Source organism: Phyllostomus hastatus, unplaced genomic scaffold (assembly GCF_019186645.2).
Source record: "Phyllostomus hastatus isolate PE091 unplaced genomic scaffold, TTU_PhHast_1.1 phas_scaffold_11, whole genome shotgun sequence".
Classification (NCBI taxonomy): domain Eukaryota; kingdom Metazoa; phylum Chordata; class Mammalia; order Chiroptera; family Phyllostomidae; genus Phyllostomus; species Phyllostomus hastatus.
In genome coordinates, this window is record NW_025334005.1 from 154,028 (window position 1) to 177,639 (window position 23,612).

The following is a 23,612-nucleotide window of genomic DNA, read 5'->3' on the forward strand; positions in this document are numbered from 1 at the left end:
CCCTCCCGGTCCTGGGCCGCATGGGCCTCGGGGACCCTCGGGAGCACGTGGGCGGAGGGGCCGGGGAAAGCACTCGCTTCAACAGTGAGTTAAAAAAAAATCACATTCTCTTGATTTCAACTTTTTTCTTTTTTGAAGAACCAGCTTCAGAGGTCCCTCCCCTTTGACACGTGCGTGAAACAGGACTTGCTGAGGCCCTGCCTGCTCATGGCAGGGGTGGCTGAGCTGTGCCCGAGGTCCCCGGCGGGGCCCACGTCGCCCACGGGATCCCGGCGGGCGGGGAGCCCTCCGCACGGCCGACGTCAGTCCGCGCCGTCCAGGTGCTGCCGCTCCCTCCTCTCCAGCTGGAGCACCTGGCGGGAGAAGCCCCGTGAGGACGCAGCGACCCCTGGCCGACCCCAGCGTCACGCCGTCGAAGTGCGTGCACGAGTCCCCCCAGGAGAGCGTGGCAGCCACGGACCGGACCGGGAAACCAGGCGATCGGACGGCATCGCCCAGGCACCCAGGGTGGTCCCTGTGCAGGGACCAGTCTGCATGGACGGCCACCACCCTCCCGCGGTGACTGCGGATGACAGGCCTGCAGGGGACTCTACCGTTCCCTGGTGTGGCTTCTGGGGCGTCCGCACCTGTCCATCTCTGGGCGCACAGCCTCCAAACCCCTTTCCTGCTCTGGGGGGACCCTTGCTGACACACCCTGGTGGGGACCCAGCCGCATCTCTTGCTGACTCCTTGTTGCGGGCGGGGCCACGGGGCATGGTGTTACCTGGCTCCCGCCTCAGTTCTCACCTCAGTCCCTCAGAGACGCCTCCCGTCACCAGGTATGACACGGGCTCCTCCAGCGCCCGAGTCCCTAGCTCAGCCGTGCGCCCCACGGGGCTCATCACGTCCAAGGCATCCTGGGCTCACCCTCAGCCGCCCTCCCCCTCCCGTCAGATTATCACGAGCGGGGGGCGGGGTCTAACTCACTGACCCTCGTGGAAAAGGGAAGGAGGCAAGGGCCTATACCTGCTTCTTGCCTTGATTCATCAAATCAGCGCCCCCTTGACTCACTCGGAATTAGTCAGAGAACAAAGGACACGGGGTGCCCTGGGAGCTGAGAGGCCGTCTGCCTGAGCCCGCGGCCCAGGCGTGGCTGTGGCGGACACTGCACTCACAGTGTGATGTACAGCTTCTCGTTTCGGGGTACAGAACCCCCACAACCACAGCGCGGCCCAAAGCAGCCCACACCGAACTCTGACCGCACGCCACGGGTCCCCGTGCAGAGCGAGGGGCGACCAAACAGGACCCCCCATCTGCAGACAAAGCCCACCCGCCCGTGCCGCGAGGCTGCCTCGGCGGTGGGTGCCGAGCACCGCGCAGCCGCCCGCCCTGGGCCCGCTCACCTGGCCTTCGATGCACCGGAACTGCCAGGGCCAGCCGGCGCGGTAGAGAAAGGGCCGCAGGTCGAACCTGTTGTCGTCGGGGCTGTAGCTCTCGGCGTGGTAGGCGGGCGTGAGCGTGGTCATTTTGTGTCTGTTCGTGGCATACTTGGAGAAAAACCGCTCCACTTTGTCAGCCACCTGGTGGGGGCGGGGAGGATGCCAGGGGCGTCACGGTCTGATGGGAGGCCGTGGTTCTTGCCCGTGTCTCACAGGGCGGCGCCAGCGGGCAGGTTCCCCGCAGCACCGGAACGTCCCGGAGGCGGCAGGGACAGAGCTGGAGCTCGGGCCAGGGGGCAGGCTGAGCTGCAGCCACGTGGGCCCCACACCCGCGCCCCGGAGAGGACCTGCGCCAGTCCCGGGGGGATCTCTGCCGCCAGGCCTCCTGGCGGTTCTCTGGCTGCAGCCCTCGCGGGTGTGATGACCAGCAGACAAGCAGCGATGCGCTGACCTCCGCGTCACGCTCTGCCCCCCCAAGGAAGGGCGCAGTGTGCTCCCGGAGGCGTGGCCGAGACCCGCTCCCCCGGACTTGGCCGGCCCTCGGGAAGGCCCGAGCCGGTGAAAGCTCGGAACTGCGCCGACGTGTCGTGAGACGGCGCGCAGGGGCCTCGGGCTGTGCCTCCTGGGCCCGCGAGTCCAGCCCACTCCGCCAGGGCGCCCCCCACTGCAGCCATCCCCGTGGCACGTCCGGCGCGGCGCACCTGTCTCGGGGTGAAGGTGTCCCTCCACATGTGCAGGAGCTTGCAGAACATGCTATAGGGTCCGGCCTTGGCCATCTTCCGGAGCCTCCCGAAGACGGACAGCTCCGCGTAGGTCATGCCCATGTCTTCCTGCGGCGCGGAGGGGGCGGCCGGTCAGGGCGGGAAGGACGCACGCGTACAGCTCCGGCGTGGGCGGGAACCGGGGCCCGGGGGCGGGGCTTCCCAAAGGGCCGGGGGCGGGGCTTCCCAAAGGGCCGGGGGCTGACGCTGAGGCCTCATCCGCCCCCAACACGGACTGGCCAGTAAGAAAGAGGCTTTCGGAGAACATGATGACCACACATCCGGTTTTGAGGACTGCGGTAGGCTGAACTGTGGCCCCTCAAAAGATATATCCCCAGCCTAAGCCCTGGAAACCACACACTGGCCTCATTGGGGAAAAGGGTCTTCGCAGACGTAATTAAGGATCTCAAGGTAAGGTGACCCTGGATTTGAGGCGGGCCCGAAGCCAACGGCAGGTGTCCCCAGCGGGGACAGAGGGGAGAAGATGGAGCAGAGGCTGTGTGAAGACGGGGACAGTGGTTTCAGCGATATGGCCACCAGCCTGGGGACGCCCAGAGCCCCAGGAGCTGGAGGAGGCAGGAGGGGCCTGCCCCCCAAATCTTCAGGGGGAGCTCGGCCCCGCTGACACCTTGATCTCGGACTCTGGGCCTCCAAATCTGGGAGAAGGCAGGTGCGTTGTTGACACTGGCCAGCATAGAGTTCTGTTACAGCCACCCAGGGCACCCACACGAGGGCCCACGTCAGGCCCGGGCCCACCCCAGGGAGCCCGCCTTCCTCAGGGACAGCTGACTCAGAGAAGGGGAGGGGGGCTCACGGAAATCGGGGCCACACTCGGGGCCATGGGGGCCTGAAGCCCTGGCGTGCGCCTGACCCTTTTGCAATGTTGGCTCCGATTCTCCCTCAATTCCTGCTCCCCCCAGAATGTACAGTCAGAGGGAGACGGTGGCACTGGTGCTTTGTGACACAGCAGGGCAGCCCTCACCTCTGCCCGGGGTCTGTGGGGCCCCCGGTGACGGGCTCTGACTCCTGCTCCCGCCACCCACCCTGCCTTCCCTCAGGCCTCAGCGCCGCCGTCACCTCCTTGGGAGGCCTGGCCTGACCCCCATCCGAGGGACACTGCCACCCTCAGGTCACCAAGGTTGATTTGGGGGGCAGACTCAGAGCCATGGGGGTCATCACGGTCACTTCCTGCTGGTCTGTCCCCTCCAGGGTCCTGACAGCATTTTGGGGAAAGTGACCGTGTCTGCCTCGTTCCCCTCGGGTCCCCAAGCACCAGTGGGCTCTGGCGAGGACCGCCCTCATCGCTGCCCCCGTGAAGGAGTCCTGTCCCGTGTGACATCTCGGTCCCTGAAGTCCAACAACAGGCGGAGGCCTCAAGCCCCCACTTCCAACAAATGGTAGAACCAGACGAGAAAGTCGCCGAGGCGATGGGAGACCTGGACGCCGGAAACCAGCCGGACCTCACGGGCGCCCTGGACGCCGGAAACCAGCCGGACCTCACGGGTGCCCGCAGAGCCTCGGCCGACGGCTGCCGCACTCTCCCCAGGGTGGCCCCGGGACGGACCCTGCACAGCGCCCCCCGGCGGGGCCGCGGAACTGGCCTCGGCCAGTGGGAGGACCTCGAAGCCCCACAGACCACGACAGAACAGAATCCCAAGGTCAGCAACAGAAAGGAAGCTGGGGAACTGGCGAGGGCAAAAGATATGAAAAATAAAATTCACTCCCAAATAGCCGACGGGTCAAAGGAGAAAGCCGAGGAAAACTGGAGCACGTTCTGAGACGAACGAGGAGGAGGACCCAGGACGCCGAAACGGAGAGGCCACCGTGAGGCCGGTCTGAGAGAGGCCACGGCTGCACACGCCTGTGTGTACAAAGACGACACCCCAGTCCACGACCTGACCTCCCACCTCCGGCACCAGTACCCCGATCCCGACACCAACCCCCGCACCGGCACCGGCACCGGCACCGGCACCGGGGGAGAGCAGAGCAAACCTGAAGCGCGAGAGAAAGGACATCCCTCCGGCCGGAGGGGGAATCTGAGAAGCCGAGAACCGAAATGCAGCCGACACAGCCCAGCGACGAGACACCGGCTCAGTGAGCCCCCAGAGGAGCTCGGAAAACAATTCCACTTACAGCAGCACCAAAAGTCAGTCACCTAACCCGCAAATTTAACAGAACGAGTGCACTCTTGCACTCTGGAAAGCGCAGCCGGCGCCGGAAGATGTTAGCAGAGGTCAGGGCACCTGGAAAGACACCCGAGTTCGGGGCTCGGAAGACTCACGGTTCCCGGGGTGGCCACGCCCACCCGAGGCAGCCCCGGAGCCAGCGCAGCCGCCGCTGCCGCCAGCACTCAGCTGGGTTTCCTTTCTTCGGGCGGAAACTGACAGGCGGATCTCAGGATCCGTGGGGAAATTCGAGGGACCCGGAATTTCCAAAATCGCCTTCAAAACCAGGGACCAAGGGGCAGGGCCCGCACGTCCAGGTCTACGAACTCGCCACACCGCTCCGCGGGAACACGGGTGGTCCTGGCGCGAACACAGCCCGCGGACCCGTGGAGCAGAAGCCAGAATTAAAACACGCGTCTACGCAGTCAGCTGATTTTCCACCACAGTGCGGAGGCAATTCAGCAGGAGAAACAACAGTCCCGGCAACAACCCAGGCTGGGACAGCCGGACGTCCCCGTGCGGAGGGACGGCCCCGCCTCCCTTCCTCCCGCGGCTCACACGGAAACTGACTAGACGAGGTCGCAGCCCACACAGCTCCTAGGGGAAGATCCAGGAGCGGATCTTTGTGACCGAAGGGGCCGGAAGCAGGAAGGCCAGTTGTCACGGATCTTACGGCAGTCCACGGTCCCTCCCACGAGTGTCCACTGCAGCCGCGAGCCACAGCCTGTGACCCCAACCGGCCAGAATCGGTAAAGGCCAGCCCGAGGCACATGCATCTGTGGGGTCGCCCACAGCACATGCTGACACCCCTCGCCCACGCTCTCCCTCCCCCCGGCCCAGCCTCCAGATGGCCGAGTCAAAATGTCAACGGCCAGTAGCGGACCGACCCCGAGCCCGGGCTCCAGGCCAGACACCCAGCGCTGGTGCGCGGTTCCCTGGGACAGAAAGGAGGCCGTGAGGGAGCCCAGCCCAGACACGCCGGGAGCAGGGAGGCAGGGCAGAAGCGTGGTGACAGAGCCACCGCTGTTACCTCGTCCGTCTGGGACACCTGTCCCTCGGCCAAGGGCTCCAGCTCTGCGGTGGCTGGCGCATCCAGGATGCTGCGGACAAGACACGCAGGTAAGTCACGGCCGCTGGATGCTCATTAGCTCAACAGACACCGTGAAAGCACCAGGCTCTGCCCTCCACGCGGCCACGGGAGCTGCATCAGAACCCCCAGGCTCATGGTGGCAGGGGGAGGGGGACCCGGGGACGAGGGAGGTGGCGGCCGCCTGCCCTGGCCTGAGCCAAGGGGACTGGGGCACAGGAAGGAAGGGAGAGGGTGTCCCGGTCGGGGGCTCCCGAGAGCCAGTGGCAGGCAAGGCTGTGTCATCAGGCAGTGGGGACTGAGGAGCACGGGTGGAGCAGGTGAGGGTGGTGGCCCGTGCTGCGCAGGGACTGGACAGGCACCGGCTTAGGGCCATGGCCACAGCCGCGGCCCCAGCCTCCGGGGCGGGCGGGCGGCCCTCACCGCTGCAGGGCGGGAAGCTGGAAGCGCTCGAGGCAGAACTGGACGAAGGTCCGCAGGTCGGTCTTGCTGATCCCGCCGATGGGGTTGATGTCCGCGCTGGAACAGTCGTACTTGGTCAGGTAGCCCAGGAGGCTGCAGCGAGGGAGGACACGGGGTTCCATGCAGCTGACCTTGGGATCTGCAGATGCCGGGAATGGGGGGCCTGGGACCCCGAGGCTGGCTTCCCCCAGGGGCCCGTGGAGCCTGAGCTTGGCACTTGGGATGGGAGTCTGCTCGGGCTGGGGCAGACTGTGTGTGGGGGGAGGAGCTCGGGGCCTCGGCGCACAGGGGGGCTGAGCCGGGGGCAGCAGGGCCACCTGCTGTGGTGGACAAAGAGTGGCCCCGAAGAGGCCCACGTCCCAATCCCTGGGGCCCGTGGATGCCGGACGCCACAGAGCAAAGGGGCCCTGCAGCAGTGACGAAGGTGGGGACCAGAGAGGAGGCTTTGATCCTGGATTCCTGGGCGGCCCCAGTGCGACCACAGCATCCGAGAGGCGGAACAGGGAGGCGGGGTCAGCGCCGGAGGGAGCTGTGACCGCGGAGGAAAGTGCTGGCCCGGCAGGGCAGGCAGGGCAGGCAGGGCAGGCAGGGCGCACGGGCCAAGGGGCGAGGGCGCCTGCAGAGGCTGGAGGCACAGCCCGAAAAGCCCGGAGCCAGGTCGGGGGGTGGGCTGAGGAGGAGCAGTGTCCTCACCTGCCATATCTTGAGATGCTGGAGCACTGATGCCACCAAAGGAGCCACACGTGCCCTGAGTGACACCGGATGACGTGACACCCCCACTGTGCCTCGGGGAGCACTCCCCCTGGGAGATGCGGCGTGCTCGGGACCCCCCACCGCACCCACGGGACCTACACACCTCTCGTCCACGTTGGCAGACCCGAGCACCAGGAGCCCGCCCCGCGCGTCCCGGGACCAGAGGCTCAGCTGAGCGAACAGGTAGGCGATGACCATCCTCAGCCGAGCCTGGACGACAGGAGGGGGAACGTGACCCTGTGCGGGGCACATGCATGGGGGCGCGGGGCGAACACCACGGCCCGTCCCAGCTCGAGAGAGAGGCTGTCCCCGAGCACCCTCTGGAAAACAGGAGAGGCAGAGGCATCCGGCTTTCCAGCGCGCAGAGAGGTCGGCCAGCAGCCCCACGCGGGCGTCCGGGGTGGGCGCGTCTCCACGCGCCCCTGTGCTCCGCGGCGGCCCGGGCAAAGACGGGAGAGCCCGGGCCTGGGGCCGGGTGCTGGGGGCGGGACTGGGCTGCCGAGGCAGCCAGGGGGCATCTCGGCCCCTCGGCCCACTCCCACCACCCCTGGCGCTTCTGGAGGAGAGGAAGGACACCGATGTCCAGCAGGAAGGGGACCGAGAGGACAGCACCAAGCAGCTGGAGCCCAGGACCCCCCTCTGCCTCCAGCAGCCCCCAGCATCCAGCCCAGCGCCCCGAGGCAGGCCAGTGGGGGGCAGCGGCTGAGCCGCTCAGCAAAGGTGCAGACCCCACACACACGCATGCATTCTTGTGCACACTCACACTCCTTCCCACCAACGCACAGATTCTCACCCACTCATCCATGCACACACATTCTTACACACTCATGCACTCACCAATGCTCACAACCCACACGCACAATCACAATGACAGCCGCATCTCACTCTGAAACTTTCAGTCCTGCTCACACGTACTTTCACACACGCCACACACATGCTCAGACACCTCACACCCTCACACACACCCTTGTGCACAGGCGTGTACTCCTGCTCCCACCACACTCACCGCCACACAGCCCCTCACAGACACCCTACTCTTGCACACTTACACACGCTCATGCTGCCTCGCACGCTCACACGCACACACGCAGACACATAGACCCGGGCCCCCACGGGGACCGAGGCCGGCGGGCCCACCTGCACGTTCTGCAGGGCCAGGTCCTCCCTGCCGCTTCCCCCGTGGGCCGCGAAGCGCGGCCTCCTCCCCGTCACCAGGCTGAAGATGCCCAGGACGGCCTTCACGGCGGGGTCGATGCCGAGGCCGATGTGGTGGCTGGGAGGCGAGAGGGCGGGCGGGGCGGGCGTGAGCACACCGCAGCACGCGCGTGCCCCGGAACTCGTCGTGGTGGCCATCCCCGAGCGCAGGACTCAGCGGCACCTGGTGCGCCCACACGGCTGTGCACCCACCGCCTCTGTCTCACTGCGGAACGCTCTGTCACCCCGGGAGGAGACCCGCGGGCTGCCACCACCCGCTCTCCTCGTCCAGCCCCCGACGACGAGGAGCCCGCTCCCTCTCTCTGTGGCCTTGCCTGTGCCGGGCGGGCACAGAGATGACCCACACTGCGTCCACCCTTTGGGTCTGGCCCGTTCTCGCAGCCCAGTGTCCTCGAGGGACCTCCGCGCCGCCGCGGGGGTCAGGCCTGCGCACGTCAGCCCAGGCCGCCCACGCCTGGGACGCTGGGATGGGAAGGAGGGGGAGAGCAGACAGCTTGGGTTCGGGGTGAAACGGGTACACGGGCTCCCTAGAACCTGGCTCGAGCCCAGAGGCAGCGAAACCACAAACGTGGTCGCAGGCGCGGCTTCCCGCGGTCACAGCCACCGGCCTGTGCCGCCGCTGGCGGCGACACCTGTACCTTCCGATCTGCTGGGCCAGGTCTCTGGCCCTGTCGCTGGTCTCCCGGGAGGAGTTCTCGCTGGCCATGTAGCAGGTCGTGAGGACGCGCCCGCAGAGCTCGCGGGGGTCCTCGGGGGTGTAGCTGGCCTGGTTCACGACGGCCCGGACGTCCGCCAGCACCTCCTGGTCTGCAAACGGCCACGCGGAAGGTCAGCGGCCCCTCGCTGTGCACGAGTGTCCCTCTGCATCGCCCCAGGAGCCTCGTCACATGAGTAGAGTCACCCCACTTTTTGGATGTGTCACTAGGGGACGTCCAATGCCAAGACACATGGCGGTGGATTTGAACTTGGCCTGATGCTCAAAGCTCACATTCTTTGCACCAGGCCATGCCGGCGAGAGCAGCAGCAGACACCGGCCCAAAGCCCTGGGAAGGGACATGGAAGGCCTCGCTGTGCCCGGGCCCCAGGCCCCGGGCGCGATGGGGACATCTCGGCAGGGCCCACAGAGCCTCCCCTGCCCGAGCCGCCCACACCCCGGGTCCGTCCCCTGCTCCCCCCACGGGCAGTCCGAGCCCCCGACACCACCTACTTCCGTTCTTCACGGCCTCGCAGACCTGGCAGCACATGGAGTACACGAGGCAGGCGGTGGCCGCGCTGTCCACCCCGCCACTCAGGGGCAGGAAAAACCCTCCCTGGAGCGGGCCAACCAAACGCAAGGGTGAGCACAGCCTCGGCCAGAGCTCAGCCCCCGCTACGCCCACAAAACTGGTGAGCGCCCACAGAAAGGCTCGCTGGCGTCCGAGCTCCCGCTGGGGGAGGGAGGAGGAGCCTGGGGCACCCCACTGTGCATTTCTAGAGGGCAGAGGCCTCCCATCGAGACAGCGCATGCTCCATGGTGAGTACAGATGGGCAGGAGCCGCCAGGCCACACACAGAGCCAGACCTCGGGGCCCTTCGGCCCCCAGCTGGGGTAGACCAGGCCCCCGAGGAAGTCAGAGGAAGACATGCTTTGGGTTGCTTACATTTTAAAACAAAACCACTATAAAACCCGCCATAGAACCAACGCAAACCCACCGGCAAAGGAGCGGTCGGCTGGTGAGACCCTGCGTTCTTACCTGTTGGCTGCGTCTTAAAAAGTCCCAGAGCCAGCAGGCGGGTCCGAGGCTGGGGAGAAATGGTGGGGGGCGGGGGGCGTTGGGTGCGGGAAGTGCCGCTCTGGCCGCAGCTCCCGTGGGGCAGGCGCCTGGGGACTGGGCCGCTGAGAGCCGCCGGCAGCACCGGGCTCTCGGCACGCCGGCCCCTTTAAGCACCGAACCGAATGAACGGATGCATTTTAAGTCTCAAAACAGCCCTGACAGGCGGGTCCTGCCTTTGGTCCCGTTTTGAAACAGAGAAACTGAGTGAGACGCAGAAAGGACCGGACAGAGCGTTTGTCTCGAGGTCTCAGTGTGAGGAAGCGTCCGAGCTGGGGGCGGCACAGGGTGGTGTGGCCGCAGCGCCCACGCCCTCGGCCCCGGGAGGCACGGCAGCCTCCTAACCACGCGGCTCCCCAGGCGGGTTCTGAAAACCAGCCACGGCGTTTGCTCCGTGCGGCCCCTGGCGCAGAGCAGGGTGGAGGGGGCAGCCCACGGGGCCCCGTCCTGCGTGGGAAGGCCGCCCACCTGATCTCCTCGCCGACGCTGTGGTACTTCCACTCCACGGGCTCGGACAGCGGCTCCAGCAGGTCCTCGTGGCACGAGAGGGCAAAGTCCACCTTCACGCGGGGGTAGGGGCTCACCCTGCTGGCCTGTCGATGGGGAGTCGCGACCAATGACGTCCCCTCGGCACCGAGACCGTCACAGGGCCCAGACAGGGACTGAGAGCCGGCCTCTGTCAGCCAGTGGGATGTGCCCAGCACAGCCGCAGCGGGAGACCCTCCACCCGCCGGGACGGCTGCGGTCAGAAAGACAGACGGTCACAGTGTGGGTGGGGACGTGGGGGGGTCGGAGCCCTCGAATTAATGTCGCTGGTCAGAACGCAGGACGGGGCAGAAAGTGATCAAAGCATAGAAGGAGCACGTGGCCCAGCAATCCCACCCCCGGGTATGTGCTCCGGAGCAGTGGGAGCTGAGCCCGCACCCAAATGTGGGCGCGTCTTCCCAGCAGCATATCCACCGTGCGTGAGGGTGGCAAACCCCCGTGGCTGTCCACGGGTGAGGGGACACGCACAGCGTGGCCTGCCCCTCGGTGGAATGTTACCCGGCCACCAAAAGCAATGACGCCCCGACTCTGGCCACGGCAGGGGCGGGCCCCCCTGGGCACACTCTGCTCAGTGGGAAGCCAGCCGCAGCAGACCGCGCGTGGTGTGAGTCCCTGTACAGAGCGGCCAGATGCACAGAGACAGGCAGCAGAGCGGTGGCTGCCGGGGCCGGCGGGGGCGAGCGGACAGGGTTCCTTTCTGGGGTGCTGGAGTGTGCTGACACTGACGGTGGTGACGGCTGCCTGGGGTGCGTGTGAACGCACTAACCCCCCCCCCCGCCCCCCGAGTCAAGGGCTTAACCCAGCGACTCTGTGGCACAGACATGGTACCTCGAAGACGCTGTCATTTAAAAAATAAAAAGGTTTCCGGGTCTGCGGCCGGCATCCTACCGGGGCGTCTGTCCACGTACCGCCAGGTTTCGAGAGGAAATCTCCGCCCTGTAGCTTCTGACGTCCTCCAAGTCCAACGTGGCGGTGAGGACTTCCTGGGGGAGGGGTTTCAAAGAGAAAGCGTGATTTCCTGGCTTTTCCACTCACACGTGTGATTGGACCACTTCAGTGGGTGTGCCAGAGTGCACAGGGATGGGTCACGGCTTCCGTGGCTGGGGCAGGGGCCTCGTGGAGTCTAGGGGCCCAGGGAGAGGGGAGGACTGGTGCCGTTGCCTCCCCAAAGCTGTGCCCTCTTGTTGCCACTAGAACCTCCGTACAGGACATGATTCTGTCGATAAATGTCTGCTGCGGGCTTGTGAGACAGCTTAAAAGGGCACACGGGAGCAAGGGCCCCTTTTGTGCCTTTGAACTCAGCTGTGTGGAGATGCAATGGCTGGAGCTGCTGCAGCTATTTTGTGACCAGGAGGAGAGGAACTCCGAGAATAAAGTTCACACAGAGGATGGCTGAGCTGGGGAGTGGCAGACAGGTGGAGCCAGAGTCCTGTGACCCATGCCAGGGTCCTGGCCCCCAATGAGCCACCTGTGTTACAAGAGGTGATGCTTCCGTGCTTTTGACCTCAGATAAACTTGGGAGGGCGGGGTAGGGAATCTCTCACTTGCAATATATGGCAGAAAAAAACAAAGGTTTTAACTTGCAAATGTATTCCTTCCTTTACAAAAAAAAAAAGCCTAATCAAATTACTTTACTACAATGCTGTCTCATTACACATAAGGGTGGGACACCTATGGGTGACACTGGATGGCTGTGGCCACCCCGCTCCTGCCACTAGGCCTGTGGACAGCTGCCTCTGTCAACCCTGGGCCCGACTCAAGCTGCAGACACCCACTAAGAGAAAGAGAATAAGGCGCTCACGCATTCTTCGCTTCTCCTGTCATTTCCCAAGAGGTGGGTCACCGAAGCCACCGTGCTTCTGACATGACAAAGCCCAAGAAAGCGTGAAGCCACTCGAAAACAAAGAGACCCTGGAGGGTGTGACCGTCCTCACGAGAAGAAGGCCCCATCCCACTTCTCCCCACAACGAGGTTGGTTTGCAGATGGACGTGAGATGCGTGTGTCCTGGCACAGCTTCGCGCTCGGCGCAGGGTAGCCGGTGGGACAGCCGCGCCGACCCCACACGCCGGTTTCCCTGGTCACCTTAGGCAGAGCATGGAGGAGGTGGCACGATGGCACTGCCTTTGGCCTGAGGACAGGGACGCCACCTCCATCCCTGAACACTGGGGCAGAGTCAGGGAAGTCCAGCTCGCAAGGCCCCCGGGGAACGTGAGGCAAAGGTCCCCCGATGCTGGCGTGCGTAAGAAGCACGTGGGTTGTTGCTGTGAGTCAGGACCCCTGGGCGCCGATGTGGAGGCCTGGGTGCGACCTGCACACCTGCGTACCCTGGCACGGGGGACCCCGCCCCACCTGCCAGTCAAGTCCATGCCAAGGCGCCTGCAGCTTTGACATGAGGCCGAGTGGCCGGTCCAAACCGACCTGGACGGAAAGAAACGCAGCCACGCGCGAGGACTTGACCCATCCGTTCAAACCCCTTCCTCTTTGTTGCGGTTAATCCTGAACACCGGGGTCCTCTGAGGGTGCTGTCACTCGGACAGCAGAGCCCAGGGGACAGCTAGGAGGCCTTCCTCGGGGGACCAGTGTGCCTGCTGCTGGAACCCAGGTCCAACACTGCTCCCCAAAGTACGAGTGCCGAAGGTAGCTGGGTCCAGAGACCGGGAGGGGACTCTGTCACCCGGACGGATGGCCCCAGCCCAGGCCCAGCCCCCCCACCGGGGCCCAGGGACCCCCTGTCGTGTGTGCACAATCGGAACCCACGTCCGTTTGGGGCGATGGCCACTGTTTTCCTTTGTTCTGGCTCCACAAAAGCAGAGGTGAGAGCGACCCAGTGTCTACAAGGACCTTCTCGTCTGTCTGCTCAGCCCGTGTCGTGGCTTCCAGTGGCCACCAGCCGTGGAATGATCCAACATGCCCCTCACGGGTTCGGGGGCGGGGGGGGGACCAGGGTTGCCCACCCTCGTGCTCCTATGACGCCTCCCCCGCCCACCCTGCAGGGAGACCGTGCGTGGGGCGGGGTCCCGCTCCCTGGGTGGCGCGCAGGTGCGGCTGATAAACTGCCGTGGACTTCATCTGCCCCGTGTTGGGGGCGTGTGCAGCGTGGGGACTGTCCCTGTAAACACGGGTGGGGGCTCCTCTCCCACTGAGCAGGTACAAGGAAGCAAGCAGGAAGGACACCCCCGGGGGCCCGCACCAGACCCCCCGGCTGTTGGTGGGGGGATGAGAAGACAGGCTCTGGACCAGCCCCGGCTGGGAGGGGACCGCCCCCCGCCCCCCAACGTGTGCGCAGGTGCCTCACCACGTCGTCCAGGGAGAACTGGGAGCCCTGAGCGAACACGCTGCCGTTCATGGCGATCATGGCGCAGCCGTCGTAGTACAGCCGGTCCCCATCACAGCCCTTCTGGTTGGCCAGCAGGTAGATCCCTCCGTTCTGGAAAACGCGGAGCCGCCGGCGCGCGTCACCTGGGCCTCCGCCGGCCCCTGCGGCCCGCAGACCCCTTCCCACCAGCTCACGAGCAGTGTCCCCAGCAGGAAAGACACGCACACGCTCGGGGAGGCACACAGCCGTGCGGCGACCGTGCCCTTGGCCTTCTGGGGCCCCAGGCGTGACGAGCACGTCTACGTCCCCCCCGAACAGCCCCCCAAGGCAGGCGCTGGCACCTCCGTCAGACAGGAGGGGTGAGTGGGTGCAGAGAGGACGGATCTACACCCGAGAGTGACTGCTGAGGCAAACCTGTTCCGTGAGTGACCGCACAACATGGTTCTCACGGCGTCACCAACAAGAGTGGTGGGCACGAGGGGGGGCGCTCCCTGAGCTCCCCCAAGATGCCAACGGGCAGGCGGCACGGCCCAGCTCCCGGTCACCGTGTCACTCGCTTGTCCCGGACACAGTGTGGTGGTCGAAGACCCGGGAGCCTGGAGGCCACCTGTCCGCTATGTGCCTGCAGCCTGCTCTGGGGGGAAATGACCACAGCGCCTCCCTTGGGGGTGGGGGAGTGGCTGCGAGGGCTGGACGGGGTCGGGCAGGCGCACTCCAGGAGAGGAGAGCATGCCTGTGGGGCCCGGGCCACAGCCACAGCACCGAGTGGCCGTCACACACAGGCCACACCCTGTGCTACGTGCAGGGACTCTCACTCATGTGAGACGCAAAGCGCCAGCCTAGGTACCCGAAGGCTCCCGTGCCCTAGCCCGTGCCCACCTTGGTGGTAGCCATGGTCACCAGGTCCACCCTGGCGTGGGCTTTGCGCAGCACGTGGTGGCTGCCGGAGGCGTTGGTGAAGATCTCCACGCCGTCCAGGCCCATGTCGATGTGCGGACTGCGGGCAGAGGGGGCAAAGAATCAGACGGGCAGCATCCCCAGGCTGCCCCCCGAGCCTCAGCAGCTCCCGGGCGTCTCCAGAGCCCCAGGCCGGGACCCCGGGACATCTGCCAGTCCCCAGCGCTCCTGGCTGGCCTCGCGAGGGCGGGGGGAGGGCGGGGTAGGGGGGCCTACCTGTGGGGCATCCAGAGCTCCTCGCAGATCTCACTGCCGATGCAGGTGTCCCGGGTGGCCAGCACTGCGTCCCCGAAGGGCACGGTCTCCTGCAGGCAGGGGGCAAGTCCACACGGCACTCCTCAGCCATCGCCGTCTGGGCTGCCTACCAGCCCAGGACCCTGGGCGTCTCTCAGACTTTCATGAAGGTCGGTGATTTGCTCTGTGCTCCGATGTGTCCTGTACCTGCAGTGCGCCCCGCCCAGGTGGCCCGGCGGCAGCTGGCACCGCCCTGCTGACCCCAAGGGCCTGGGGCCACACATTCACAAGCCAGGAGCCGGACTCGGAGGTGCCACGGAGCTTACGTGGCTGAGGGGCCCTGGCTCAGCTCCGGACGTGTCCACGAGCACGCATGGCCACCATGATTGTGGCTGTTCACGACGGCTGCCCCCACTACCAGGGGCCCCTCCCGGCTCGGCGTGGCACTGAGCACTTTCTCGGCGTTGTCTGCACACCTGACGGTGTCGCTAGGACATAGCCCTGTCCCCGTGTCACAAATGACCCAGCTGAGGCCTGCGAAGTCCCAGAAACCTGACAAAGGCCGCCCAGCTCCTGCGCGGCAGGCCCGGACGCAGCATGCAGGCGCGTCCGTCCTCAAGAGCCACCTCCATGAACCACGAGGGGCGGCCACGTCCAGTGCAGGGTGGCACCTCGAACCCACGGCTGCCGGGGCCAGTTCCTGCAACCCGTCCTCAGCCAGGGGCCACACATACACACACACACACAGACATGCACAACACCCACATACTGCGCTCTGGGTCCCGATGACTTTACAACATGCCCAAGGCGTTCCAATTCCCTTGGGAGGTGACGGGTCCTGGCTGAGAACACCCCCCCCAGCCTGAGCCACGCCATCCCCGACTGCTAGTTCAGAAGGGCCTGGGTGGGAGCAGCAGGCGTGACGTAGGAGAGAGGGGACCCACCACTGTCTGGGGTCCTGGGACTCCTCCCCACTGAGAGGGGATGCCCTGCTCTGTTGGCTACCCACACACGCCGTGGGGGTCCTGTGACGTTGACCCGAAGGCTCCCGCCCCACACGGTCTGCCGTCGGCCCCGAACAGCGACGTTGGAGTGAAAAGTGCATTTCAGTCCCCGAGACCCACCTGCTTTGTCAGGTCCTGGAGCATCCGGGGCAGGAAGTACTCCTCCGTTTGCCTGCGGGGGGAGGGCGCGGGCTGAGGGCCATGTTGGGCCCGGGGGCCTCAGCCGCGAATCCGCGCCGCCCCCTCTGTCTCGGCCTCCCCACCTGGGACCCACGGGGAGGTCACAGTTCCCCATCAGGGAATCCAGGGGAAACCCAGAAAGATCACCCTGCATTCATCCGACACACGTTACAAGCCTGTATCATCCCTGAAATAACAACAATGGTCCAAGGTCTACGAGACCGACAGGAGGCCGCGCACACACAGAGGCGCAGGCACCTGAGGGCCCCCGCCCCTACCCCAAAAGGCAGCACCGCCAAAACATAGGGCTCAGGGACATGACCTCACACAGGCTGTTGTTACAGGTGCATCACGGAGACACCGCGTTCACGCTGCTGCTTTCTGAGAACCCGCAGGAGCTTCCGGATGACTTCCGCGCCCGCTCTGACTTAAGTCATCTTAAAAAGAGGGGCTGGCTTCTGTCCCTCACTAAGGAAGGGAGCGGGACACCCAGACCCCGCTGGCTCGGTGCCACCCTGTCGCCCAACGCAGAGCGTCCGTAGGTTTGCTGATGGTGACAGTCGCTTCTTTCATTCTGACATCATCTTCTGGAGGTTTCCCCGGGTTCACGCAGGGTGCTGGCTTTCGCCTGCCCTGGGTGATGCCGGCCCACGTCCCCGGGTCCCAGCCGGCCGTGGATGGCGGTGGCAGGGGGGCACCTGCCCCTCCTCAGTTTTCTGAAGAGTTTCTCCCAGCGAGGTGGGGGAGGGCTCCTTTGCCGGCAGCCTTGCGTGTTCTACCACTTCACCTCATTAGCCCCGCGGGCCACACGGGTACCTCACTGCGATCCCAGTGCACCTGGTCCCACGGCCACGGTGCCGTCTCTCCGCGTAGTCACGGGTTTTCCCCTCTGCGACCTGTGTACTGGTCTGTTTCTTTCTTTCTTCTTCTTGTGCTTCATTGATTGGATTTCTTTCCTTTGGCTTTTTCTTACTGATTCACGGATCCTTGTCCATCCCGGACAGTGATCTTCACGAACACACGCTCATGCGGCATGTACTGCAGGCTGCGGTCCTCAGAACGGAGGAACATGACTACAGACTCCTTTCCGGCCCCAAGGTCACAAAAACACGACCTGGTATCGTCTCAAAGATCGACACTCGGATCTTTCACTGTAGTGTTTGACCCTTCTGGAGGTGTTCTGGGCCAATGATTTAATAACCAACCGTGCCTGTGGCGTGAAGCCTCCACAAAACGCACAGCACGGCGTTTGGGGGGCTTCCGGGTCGGGAACACGCAAAGGTGTGGGGACAGTGGCCCCTGGAGACGGCGTGGAGGCTCCGCCCTGCACCCCACACCTTGCCCCAGCGTCCCTTCCACCCGGCTGTTCCCGAGTCACGCCCTTTCAGAACAAACCGGTGACCTAGCGAGTAAATGTTTCCCTGAGTCCTGTGCGCTGCTCTAGCGAATTAATCGAACCCAAGGCGGGGGTCGTGGGAAACTCCACTCTACAGCCAGCTGACCAGAAGCCCAGGTGACCCCTGGACTAGCAACTGGTGTCAGAAGCTGGGGCGGGGGCAAGCTCGTGGGACCGGGCCCTGCAGCTGGGGGGGGTGGGCGCGGGGTCTGACGCTCTCGCAGAACTGAGTGCACTGCCCGGTGGCGCCACCCTCACAGATCAGGGGAAGCCGGGCTCCCACGAGCGAGCGGCCGACAAGGGAAGGACCAGACACGGGAGCTGATCACGCGCAGGGAGAAGCAGGCCCCGGAACGGTGACAGGAAGGGGGTGACCACTGTGCAGCAGGCCCGGAGCCCTGGAAGGCTGGGGTTGGAGGGCACAGTGGGCCCCGACAGCCGAGATGGAAGGTGACAGGGACGGGACAGCTGGCAGGAGGAGCGGGCATGCCAGGCACACTCAGAGCACAGCCTGCAGCTCAGCCGTGAACTTGCACAGAAGCGAGTCCACAAACACCCAGCTGCGACTCCACCTGAAAACTCTGAGGGTCCACGTCAGGAAGACGGGGCGCAGAGACTAAAGGGGGGCTCTCTGGGCCAAGCCCTGTTCTTCCGGAGCTGGAAGGCCCCAGGGGGCAGCGTGTGCGCATCCTCCAAATACGAGGTGAGACCCCGAGGGTCCGGGAGAAGGGAGCAGATGAAATCGGGTGGGAGCAGGGCTGGGGACCAGGCGGAGCGAGTGGCTGTCTGGTTCGCTATCAAGTTCATGGAACTATTTACAAGGTTCAAAACCGAATTTTACATTCAAAAAAGCAGAATATCTGCACTATACAAAGGAACAGACCACTGGGGGAATCTCAAAGCATCAGGTTAGCACGAGGAACCAGCTGGGACAGAACACACCACACGCGTGACTCCGCCTGATGCCCAAACCAGGAGGCGCTCCTGTTGGGGGGGGGGGGTTGGCTGCAGGGGGCGGAGGTGGGGCAGGGCCAGGGGCGGGGCAGGGTCGCCACAACTCACGCAGCTGCCAGACACAAAGCACTGAAAACCCGTACTTGATGATACGCTATTTGTACCTTGATAAAAATAATTTACAGTGGCCTTGCTGGCATAGCTCAGTGGATTGAGCTCAGTGGGCTGCGAACCAAAGTGTCGCAGGTTCGATTCCCAGTCAGGGTACATGCCCAGTCAGGGCCATGACCCCCAGCAACTGCACATGGATGTTTCTCTCTCTCTCTCTATCTCCCTCCCTTCCCTCTCTAAAAATAAATAAATAAAATCTTTAAAAAATAATTTACAGTGGACAGTTTTGATATAATATTCCTGAATTTGGACTTCTAAAGAGAATTTTAGTCACCTTATTCCCTGATATGCCATAATTTGTAATAATTTCCCATAATTTGTAAAGTGTTCAGAGCACGGAAAACAATTAAAAAAATTTTTTTAACCTAGCACAATGCTGGCACCCAGAGCTAGCAAAAGAGGAAGATCCGGAGTAGACATTAGCAACCCGAAACAGAGTTTAACCTGCCACATCCATCGGGAGTTTTTCCCAGAACCGCAGAGAGTTACTTCATAGCCGTCCCAGCAGATGCTGGGATGACAGGTGACACACCCAACGTCCTCGCCCGGTCCTTAAACCCCAAAGTGAGGAGAGCCAGAGGTGGGTGCAAATCTGGAACCCAAGCAGAAACGGGGCGGACTTTCCAAGTCAAGTCGGCAGAAAAACACAAACACCCACCACCATCAAAGACGGCTGCTCTGGAAAGTTTCTAGATACTCGTTCCAGAAATGCCAGCCAGCAAGCGCTGTGACGGAAATGGGCCGAGAGGCGTCCGTATGGGAAAGGAGAAGCAAAATCAGTTGTTCGGAGCCAGCGGAGTGACTACCAGACACGGTAAGGGAACGCACAACGGTGGCCAGTTAGTTACAAAAGCAACACAGAGGATCCCAGCTTCCTCTCTAAAAATACAGACCGCTGAACGGCGTCGCGCAAAGCTTCTGTTTACGGCAGGGGTAACAATATATACATAAACAGGACTGGCGGTACGGAGAACACAGGGCCCAGCTTCTCCACCAGGGGTGACTGGGCGCCCGGGGACACGTGACAATGTCTGGAGGCATTCTGGGTTGTCACAAATGGACAGAAGTCAGGTGGAGGCCAGGGCCACGGTGGGACAGCCGGCAGGAGAAGGACCGCCCCACGGACGAGGGGCTGGAGCGGAGAAACACCGACAGACAAGCGAAGTGAGCGGCCATCCCCATGGATGCTCGAGTTTTATGCCGGTGACGAATTGTCTACAGTCTAATCAGCAGCGGCACAACGGCCACACCTAAATGACAGGTAGGGGGCTTTGCCATGCCCCTCCCCCACGACCTGGATCACACCGCCACCCACGGCGCAGATGCGTCGCACACTCCCGAGGAGCGGTCACCAGGCCGCTCCCGTGCCCCAGGAACCCGCACTCACCGGCTCCGGGACCACGGGGTGAACCAGCGCAGCTCGCGGTAGTTCCCTTCGTTGGCCAAGGCCATCTTGGGTCTGATGAGCAGGATCTTCCTACAGGCAGGGGACGAGAGTGTCCCTGAGACGGACACTCCGGGTAACGGGGAACAGCCCACGGACTAACGCAGCCCTGACTTGGACCCCGAGCCCCGGCAGGTATCACTCCGCGGGTCTGCGAGGGGCCGGGTAGAAACCGACGCTCCCACGACGGACCCGGCAACAGGGTCGTGTGTCGCCAAACCCCACCCTGTGGTCTCTCTCTTTCTAGCACCTTAAAGGTGCCCACGTGGTCGTGGCAGGGACCGGGGGAAATAATGTCACTTCTGCCTGGCGCCCCGAAGACACCTCCCAGGGACCACGTCTCAGCCCCCAGAGCACTCGGAGAGCACTCGGGTCCCCGCAGTCCTGGCGACCGCCTACCTGTTGAGAAATATCACCCTGCAGTTGTAGCGCACGTTCCGGTGCATCACGGGCCTGCGGAGAGAGGGGGCGCATGCGTGCGTCAGCAAACGCATGGATCTTTCTCTGCTTCCATCAGAGGCGCTCTGGGCCCCTTGCAGAGAATCCGAGGCTGCGGGGCGGCTTCCTCAAACCCAAGTTAAAAATGGGCGGCAGGTTCTGCCAAGGCGCAGACTCCAAGATGGGACACAGCCTCCTAAGCCCACAGAGACTCCGTCCCCTCAGGGGTCCTTCCAGGGGCTACCTCCCTGAGGCCAGGGCAGCCTTGGATATATCGCACCCTTGAACTTCCCTCTTTTCTGAGCTTTCTTGTCATCCCTCGGGTGGGCACTTACATTCCCACGTCACAGATGATGTCTTGGGTGACTGGAGACTCCAAGAGGGCAGCCAGGACTTGCAGCGAATGCAAGAGGGTGTCCGACTCGTAGTAGTGATCCCAGCATCCATAGCCGCTGCGGAGGGAGGGAGGGAGGGAGGGGACAGACGGTGAGCCCCAGGGACACACGGTCACATGGCAACTAATTGGTTATTTCTGAATAAGGGCGGGGAAAGGGCCCAGGGGCCAATCGGTGAGATGCGCCAGGTGCGACCCAGCAAGGGACCTTCTGGAAGCCCCCCGGGTGACTCTAGCCTGCAGCCCAAGTCGGAATCGCTGCTACAGAAAATGGTGCGTGTTATTGGGTATTAAGACTCGGGGGGGCCTCCCCTACAACCCTGGAAGGAAGGTCTTTGAGAGAACAAACCTGTCTGTTTTAGAACACCCAGCTTGTGGGCCTTTGCTTGGCAACCCAAAACTAATACAAGGCCCCAGGGTACCAGCAAGCCCGGGGCAAGGAGGAGCGAAGGCTCCACGGCCGGGCCGGACCCCGGAGACCAACGGGAACCTGGGGAAGCCCAGGGGGCAGCGGACACCCACATTAGGGAAGAAACCTGGGGTTGTAGGAGCCTTAGTGTGGCAACTCCTCTGTTATTTCTGAAGAAGGGGCTAGGAGGAAACCAAGGAGCCGCCAACTGCGCACAAAGGCAGCACACAGCGGTCACTACACTCACTTACGGAAAGGGGCCGAGACCACCGACCGCAAACTGTCTGTGGCCAAACAGGGAACGGACGCCCTGGGACGGGTGTTGGTTCTGAGAAGCAGCCCTGCCTTTACCGGCCAGGCAGGGAGAATCAGCTCCCTGAGCTGTGGGTGGGCACAGGCCCCTCACCAGTTTCTGAGGGTCTCCTCCGGGCCGCCCCTCCTTCCGCACCCCGAGGGCTGAGGGCAGCTGATGCAGAGACCTCCCTGCCCAGCCTGGGGCGCCCCAGAGTTCTGCTCTCACCATATTTCCAGTTCTGGTCCAAGCCTGTATTTTGCTCCCTTCTGTTTGGCAATTTCGATGCCTATGTGGAGAGAGAGAGAGAGAGAGAGAGAGGCCCGTTCAGCACCCACTGTACGTTCAAAAGCAGATAAACGCTCTGCTGCAGAAGGGGCGATAAAAAGGGAACAAACACACAGAAGCACTCGGGACCTCCCTGCCCTGATGCCACCGAGGATGGCGTCTCCCAGGGGACCGCTGACCCCTGCAAGGAGCGAGAACCTGGCTGACCACCGCACCATGGAGGGAGGAGGAAGTCACTCCCTGGTAGTTCATTAACAAGCAAACGCGGAAGGTGCAACACAGGGAGAAGGCAGGGCTTGGAGGCACCAGCCAGGGGCAGGCACAGTGACCCTCTGGGTTGGGCCAGCAGCCCCCCAGGGCAGCGTGGGAGAGGCCGGCTGAGCGGCCACCGGAGTACACCTCTCTTCCCCCAACCAGATCTGCTCTGAGTTCTGACGGGATGACAGCCCATTGATATTGACAAAACAAAACAAAAAACGGATGCAGGTTCCAGGCACCTGGCTGATAAGACGTCGCCGCCAGAATCTTTCCACTTTTGCTGTTCTTGGCAAGCCTCCTTGCAGTAAGCAGCTGAGGACCCGACTCCCTGGGCGGCCACCCCTGCAGGGCCGCCCGGGGGTAGGCAGAAGCGGTGAAAGCGTTTACTCGCAATGGTGAGCCAGCTCCCTCGACAACTCTCTGTCGATCCCACTACATGAAGACCACACCTGGCCTCTCGGCTTGCCGGCTCACCTTCATTCCACCCCACTCTTGGGGCTGCTTCTCCCATGGCCCCCCAGGCAGGAAGGTCCTCAGGCACCAGAGACCACCCACTGTCGGACATTTCACAACATCCTCTCCAGTGATTGGACACCGTCTCCCCTTACCCACCTCCGAGGACGGGCAGCTTAACTCAGATACGGCACATGCGACCCCGGAGATACCAGAGGACAGGTATGCACCAACCCTCTCATCTGCACTCCACGACCAGGCTTTTCTTACCAGGTACACGCACCACGTGTCCCCAGGCACTGTAAACGTCTCCTCCACCCTTCGAGGAGGGCCTGGGCACTCACACGAGCGTGGTCATTATCCATGATCTGTCCCCACGCCCACTCCGAGAGCTTCTCCAGGTCAAGGCAATGAGCGCCAAAAGCAAGCCAGTCGGGCCCTTTGCTCCGCCCACTGTCCCAGACTCACTCTTTAATATCCTTTGCAAATTGCCCTCGAAGTCCAGGGCCCACTGGTTGAGCGCGCAGGTAGCCACGGTCACCTTCCGGCCCATCCTGGCCACAGTCGCCTGGGTACTGTGGGTCCTTCTGTCCCACAAAGACCGGCTGCGCCCGCGCAAGCCCTTCCCGGCGGCCCCGCCCCGCAGGGCGGACCTGGCGGAGATTGGACCGCAGAGCCAGGACGTCAGGCTCCACCCCTTGGCCGCCCCGCCCCTCCCATGCTAGCCCCGCCCCACGCCTTGAGCGCTCCTCCCGCGTCTCGCCCCGCCTCCAGACCGCCGCGCTCCGCCCCGCCCCTTTGGTGCTCGCCCGGTCCCCTGCTTAGATCTCTCCGTCCACGCTCGTGCGTAGCCCAGCCCCGCCCCGCCCGTCGCCTAGCAGGGCTTCCCAGACCGTCCAGCCCCGCCCGCGGAACCAGGCCGCGCCTGCGCAATGTGGGAGACCCGTCAGTGTCCGGTTGCTAGGGGGTGGGCTGCACCGGAACCCTCTGCACCCGCGCCCTGCACCCCAACAGGCGGAGGGGTTGGTCGCCAGGTCCCGGAGCGCTGGTGTAGGGGCAGGCCTGGCCCCTGTCCCCACCCCTCTATTGTATTCCACACTTCCCCATAAATTGCACCTTAATGTGCTTCCGCAACTCGATGTTTTTTCCTGTAGTGTTGTTACCCTCGGGGCCTGCCTGGGGCTGGGCTGGTAGTGTGTGCGTTCT

The 23,612-nt window shown here is 63.8% G+C and overlaps 1 protein-coding gene across 1 annotated transcript; it reads right to left on the reverse strand.

Annotated features, from left to right (window-relative positions):
* Window positions 1-91: 91 nt before the first annotated feature.
* Window positions 92-23,032, reverse strand: NADSYN1 (NAD synthetase 1). The gene is made up of 21 exons (XM_045854944.1): window positions 22,875-23,032; window positions 21,636-21,696; window positions 20,648-20,764; window positions 20,274-20,327; window positions 19,818-19,907; window positions 15,850-15,901; window positions 14,708-14,796; window positions 14,414-14,531; window positions 13,514-13,645; window positions 11,126-11,200; window positions 10,140-10,264; window positions 9,594-9,642; window positions 9,069-9,171; window positions 8,500-8,668; window positions 7,784-7,919; window positions 6,750-6,856; window positions 5,855-5,986; window positions 5,375-5,444; window positions 2,120-2,248; window positions 1,383-1,559; window positions 92-353 (listed from the first exon to the last, which is right to left on the reverse strand). Exons 1-21 carry the CDS (start codon window positions 22,957-22,959, stop codon window positions 303-305), a joined length of 2,121 nt encoding a protein of 706 aa, XP_045710900.1. The 5' UTR covers window positions 22,960-23,032; the 3' UTR covers window positions 92-302.
* Window positions 23,033-23,612: the final 580 nt, after the last annotated feature.

Coding starts and splice junctions, on each gene's coding strand:
- NADSYN1 (XM_045854944.1), bottom strand. CDS start 22,959: ATGGGCCGGAAGGTGACCGTGGCTACCTGCGCGCTCAACCAGTGGGCC. Junction 6,857..7,783: donor TGGCCCTGCAGAACGTGCAG/GTGGGCCCGCCG, acceptor CCTGTCGTCCAG/GCTCGGCTGAGGATGGTCAT. Junction 2,249..5,374: donor AGGTGTCCCAGACGGACGAG/GTAACAGCGGTG, acceptor TCCGCGCCGCAG/GAAGACATGGGCATGACCTA.